The sequence below is a fragment of the Coccinella septempunctata genome, chromosome 8 (assembly GCF_907165205.1).
Source record: "Coccinella septempunctata chromosome 8, icCocSept1.1, whole genome shotgun sequence".
Classification (NCBI taxonomy): Eukaryota; Metazoa; Arthropoda; class Insecta; order Coleoptera; family Coccinellidae; genus Coccinella; species Coccinella septempunctata.
In genome coordinates this window covers 3,075,303-3,080,989 of record NC_058196.1, presented here as the reverse complement: position 1 = coordinate 3,080,989, position 5,687 = coordinate 3,075,303, and the positions used below count along the sequence as shown (strand labels likewise).

Sequence of the window (5,687 nt, the reverse complement as noted above, 5' to 3'; positions counted from 1 at the left end):
CTGATAATGTGCCCCATTGTACTTTGCGTATCGAGAATCTAGGAGTCCCTAGCTCTTTGCACCTAGCCGATCCAGGGTTTCATCAACCTTCAGTAATAGATTTACTGTTAGGTGCTGATATCTTTTGGGATCTGCTTAAGCCAAATAGGCTTATCCTGGGACATCAAGGTCCTATATTACAGGAAACCTACCTGGGTTGGATAGTAGCTGGCCCCATGAGGGGGAATACTCACGATAAAGACAAAAATACTAAAATATATTGCCACTTCTCAAAGGAAATAAGTAAACAATTAGCAAAATTTTGGGAACTGGAGGAAATTCCTAGAGATAATAAAAATCTCAAAAACAACTACTGCGAGAACTTATTCAGTCGAACTACTCATCGTGAACATGATGGTAGATTTTGTGTTCGAATACCACTAAAAGAGAGCTCATCAGTTCTAGGTGATTCATATAAAATTGCCGAAAAAAGGTTAATGCAATTGGAAGAAAAATTTAAGCGCAAACCTGTTTTCAAAGAGGAGTATCGTAAATTTATTAGAGAATATGAACAATTGGGACACATGACTGAAATTCCTAAACCTATATTTGGTTGCTACCTTCCACATCATGCAGTATTGAAGGAAACTAGTGAAACAACAAAACTACGAGTTGTTTTTGATGCTTCTGCAAAAACCTCTACGGGTATATCGTTGAACGATATACAATATATCGGACCAGTAGTACAAAACGACTTGTTCTCAATTTTACTGAGGTATAGACAGCACAAGTTTGTGGTGTCAGCTGATGTGGAAAAAATGTACCGTCAGATCCTCGTTGAGCCCGAGCAACGAATACTACAATTAATTTTGTGGCACGATGATCCGACCCAGACCATTAGGGTATTTCGTTTGAATACAGTAACCTATGGTACTGCATCAGCACCATTTTTGAGTACGAGATGTCTTCACCAACTTGGATTGGATTGTAGTGATGAAGTAGTCTCAAAATGTATAAAGGACGATTTTTACATCGATGATTTACTTTCTGGTACTGATGACCCAGCTGAGTTGATCCATATAGTTCAATCAATCACTGAAATTTTAAGATCGGCTGGTCTTCCGTTACGAAGGTGGCGTACAAACTGCCCATCTATCTTTCAATTCCAGTCAAATATCTCTACACCTAAGGACTTAGATGTTTCTTCACCATCCAGTGTCTTGGGATTGAAATGGGATCCATTAAATGACATTCTGCAATTTTCAGTTGAAAACATCAACTTAAACAAAAATGTAACTAAACGTACTATTTTGTCCAATTCTGCTAAACTCTTTGATCCATTGGGTTTGCTAAGCCCTTGTACTATCGTGCCGAAGATAATACTACAAAAATTATGGCAATCCAAACTGGGATGGGACGACCCAGTAGATGATAAATTAGAATCAGAGTGGCGGAATTTTACAATTAATTTGAACACAGTATCAAAGGTCGGAATTGGTAGACATATACTCATCAATCAGCCCGTTATTATAGAATTACATTCATTCTCAGATGCTTCACAGGCAGCATATGTTGCAGCTATTTACCTCAGGTCGATAGATAGCTCAGGCAACATTTTCGTCAAATTAGTCTGCGCCAAAACCAGAGTCGCTCCAGTAAAACCTACGACAATACCACGCCTTGAGCTGTGCGGGGCATTACTGTCAGCACGACTGAGCTCAAAGGTTGCGAAATCACTCCGTTGTGATATAACTTCTTCCTATCATTGGACTGATTCAACGATTGTTTTAGGTTGGTTGTCCTCTGAAGCTTGTAACTTGCAACCCTTTGTCGCCAACCGTGTCAGTGAAGTACAAGAATTGACTGCATCTGGTACTTGGAGGCATGTGCCAGGCGATAAAAATCCAGCGGATATGGCCTCTAGAGGTGTAAATCCTAAGTGTATGCCGTCAGCTACACTTTGGTGGGAAGGTCCACCATTTTTATTTGAGGATCCTTGTAGCTGGCCTCAAACAATGAACACAAAAAATATTCTCGATTTACCCGAGAAGAAAACTACTGCTAAATGTTTACACGCTACGACTACACTCAATTCTACTATTCATGTTAACTCTTTGATAAACTTCGATAAATATTCAAGATTTTCAACTTTACAGAGGTCTGTAGCCTACGTTTTACGTTTCATCTCAAATTCGCGCAATAAAGTCGATAAATTTTCAAGTTCATTGTCCACTGTTGAGTTACATTCTTCACTCCAATTGTTGATAAAACTGCACCAGAGAGATTGCTTCTTAAATGAAATCAGAATTTTAAGTAATAAGCAGAACTTACCCTCTTATTCTCGTATGTTGTCGCTCAGTCCGTTCCTTGATGAGAATGGCATACTTCGTGTTGGTGGCCGCATACAGAAGTCGAAGGTTAGCTATGATAGAAAACATCCTGCTTTGTTAGATATAAATCATAACTTCACAAAATTGCTATTTTCCTATCATCACATCAAACTTATGCATTGTGGACCTCAGCTTTTGTTGAGTGATTTAAGAAATGAATTTTGGCCTTTAAGAGGTAGAATCTTAGCTAGAAGCACCATAAATAATTGTATAATAATGAAAGCTAAATGTTTAAATCCACTAATGGGCAACTTACCTGCTTCTAGAGTCATCCCAAGTTCTCCATTTCAGGTTAGCGGTGTCGATTTTGGCGGTCCATTTTACATCACAGACCGAAAGGGTCGCGGTTGCAAAATAACAAAATGTTATTTATGTCTATTTGTATGTTTTGCCACTAAGGCTTTACATTTAGAGGTAGCAAGCGACCTTACGTCTGATGTTTTCATTTTATGCTTGCGACGGTTTATATCTCGAAGAGGAAAGCCTCTTCAATTGTTATGTGATAATGGCACAAATTTTGTCGGCGCAGGCAACGAAATCGCGAGATTCTTAAAAACAAATAACGAAGAAATCTCAGGTTTTGCAGCAAATGAGGGCATTAATTTCAAGTTTTCACCAGCATACTCCCCTCACTTCGGTGGGCTTTGGGAAGCGGGCATTAAATCCGCCAAATACCATATCACTAGAATCTTAGGAGACAAACATTTGACATTTGAAGAACTAACAACATTATTTACGCAAATTGAAGCAATCCTTAATTCCAGACCATTGACCCCACTTTCTTCTGATCCTACAGACCTTAATCCTTTAACTCCAGCACATTTCCTCATAGGCAGGCCACTCACTTCATTGCCAGTAGAAAATCTCTTACAAGCAAATCCTAACAGGCTCAGCAGATTTCAGAACCTCGAGAGCATGCGTCAACATTTTTGGCATCGTTGGAAGAATGAATATCTCAGCGAATTACAACAAAGGTCCAAATGGCGCATCAAGCAAGAAGGGCTAAAGGAAGGCGATCTGGTTGTCATCAAGGAAGCCAACGTTCCTCCTTTGAAATGGCGTATGGCCCGAGTTTCGAAATTGTTTCCCGGATCGGATGGAGTTTCAAGAGTGGCTGAGCTTTACACATCCAAGGGTATCATCCGAAGAGCTGTGCACAATCTTTGCTCCCTGCCGGTACCACCAACAGCGGAAGTTCCTCGAAGTCCAAAGGGATTCGAGGGGGGGGAAGATGTTTAGTTTGTGACACCCTGTGCGCGGTTTGTACATTGCATGTGAACGCCTTTATATTATAAACATGTGTAATATGACTTCTGTGCGGAAGATAACGCATATTGAATTAATTGCGCTGTACGACATCGAATGTAACACATTAGATTAAGCCAAGAGATTGTAATTACGAATATATATTTTAAAACCAAGAAATTTTCAATTATCTGTATATCCAACGGCGCAAACAGTAATTATAATAAGGCACCTTTTTCGAAGCTAGAAGTTGGCGTTTTAGTGCCAATTCTTGGTGAAGAATCTTGGCAACAGCATCATGTTTATTTTTGTACTAGGTGTCCGCGAACTTCTGACATCCGCCGGTGATGTGCTGGATAGTTTCATGTGTCACACAGCCATAACGACAGCTATCGTCCGCCACTGAGGCATCCTTGGCGATGTACTTCATGTAATTTCTTGTTGGAATCACCTGATCCTGGATGGCGAGCATGAAGCCCTCTGTCTCAGGAAACAACCTTCCGGAAGTCAACCAGTAGTTCGACGCAGATATGTCGACGTAATCATGGTTGACCTCGTTCTGGTGCCTCCCATGCAAAGGTTTGCCAATCAGTTTCTGCATTTTACTTTCTGCAGAGTGTTCGACGGTTTCCAAGTGATCCTGTTGTAGCTTTAATGGTGAAAAACTATCAGCAACACAAACTACTCGATGGAGTTCTGACGAAGCTGCCTTGCTCAAGAAATATTTTCGAAGTCCTTCAATTTCCTGGGACATACGGTTGGACAAATCAACAATTCCTCTACCCCCAAGATGTCGTGGCAGCTCTGTCCGTTCTATTGAGCTTTTGGGGTGATGTTTATTGTGTTTAGTCAGCATCGTCCTTATTTTTCTCTGTAAAGCTGCTAAATCGGTGGTCGTCCACGAGATAATACCAAATGAAAAGCTCAGCGCCGAGCAAGCGTAGGTGTTAATCGCTTTTATCAGATTCTTGCTGTTAAGACTAGTTCTCATTATCCTCCTCAATCTTCGGGTGAACTCCTCCGTTAATTCTTTCTTCATCTGGGTCTGATTGATTTTTCTTGCCTGTTTTATGCCTAGATACTTGTATGTGTCTCCTTCCTTTAATGCTTCAATTTCTGCACCTTCCTTGAGTTTGAACGTACCATCTTCTATTTTCCCTCTCGTTATGTTAAGCAGTCGACATTTTTCTAGTCCAAACTTCATTTTGATGTCTTCCGAGAATCCTTCCACCATTTTCAGCATCAGTTGCATTTGTTTTTTGGTACATGCGAAGAGTTTCAAGTCGTCCATGTAAAGGAGATGATTCAGTTTCATCATAGTTCTACTGCCGTTTTTGATGTAAAATCCGTAGTCCGTAGAATTCAATCTATGAGACAAGGGATTCAGGGCCATGCACAACCACAGAGGGCTCAGCGAGTCTCCTTGGAAAATTCCGCGTCTTATTGGAATAGGTCCTGTTTTAATGGAGTAATCTGCTGCTTTCATTTGAAGACTAGTACGCCAGGTTGACATGGCGTTTTTCAGGAACTTAACAATATTGGGATCCACCTTGTAAATCTTCAAGATCGTCAAGAGCCATTCGTGAGGTATAGAATCGAATGCTTTTTTGTAGTCTATGTACGCAGCGTAAAGATTCCTTCGCTTGGAGAACGCTTGATTGCAGATAACTGAATCTATTATTAGTTGTTCTTTGCACCCTCGGCTGTCTTTGGTGCATCCTTTCTGTTGCATGGCGATGATGTTATTCCTTTCGCAATGGTTGTGAATTCGGTTTGAAATGCACGATGTGATTAATTTATACATCGTTGGAAGACATGTGATTGGTCGGTACTTGGATGGGTCTTCTGTATTAGTTTGGTCTTTAGGTAACAAGTATGTTGTGCCATGTGTGAGGAATACTGGCATTCTTTCAGGATTTTCAATGACATCATTTATTGCGGAGGTCAATTTGTCATGCATGATCCAAAGTTTCTTGATCCAGAAGTTCTGTAATCCATCAGGCCCAGGTGCTTTCCAGTTGTGCAGTCCTCTGATAGCTGATTTTACTTCTTCAATTGTGATCATGTCATGCT

At 40.5% G+C, this 5,687-nt stretch overlaps 1 protein-coding gene across 1 annotated transcript; it reads left to right on the top strand.

Moving 5' to 3' along the window:
• Window positions 1–476: 476 nt before the first annotated feature.
• On the top strand, window positions 477–3,790 carry LOC123319283. Its single transcript, XM_044906156.1, has one exon. It carries the CDS (start codon window positions 477–479, stop codon window positions 3,606–3,608), a length of 3,132 nt encoding a protein of 1,043 aa, XP_044762091.1. The 3' UTR covers window positions 3,609–3,790.
• Window positions 3,791–5,687: the final 1,897 nt, after the last annotated feature.

Bases quoted from the DNA above. Each gene is read 5' to 3' on its own strand.
- LOC123319283 (XM_044906156.1), top strand. From the start codon at position 477: ATGCAATTGGAAGAAAAATTTAAGCGCAAACCTGTTTTCAAAGAGGAG.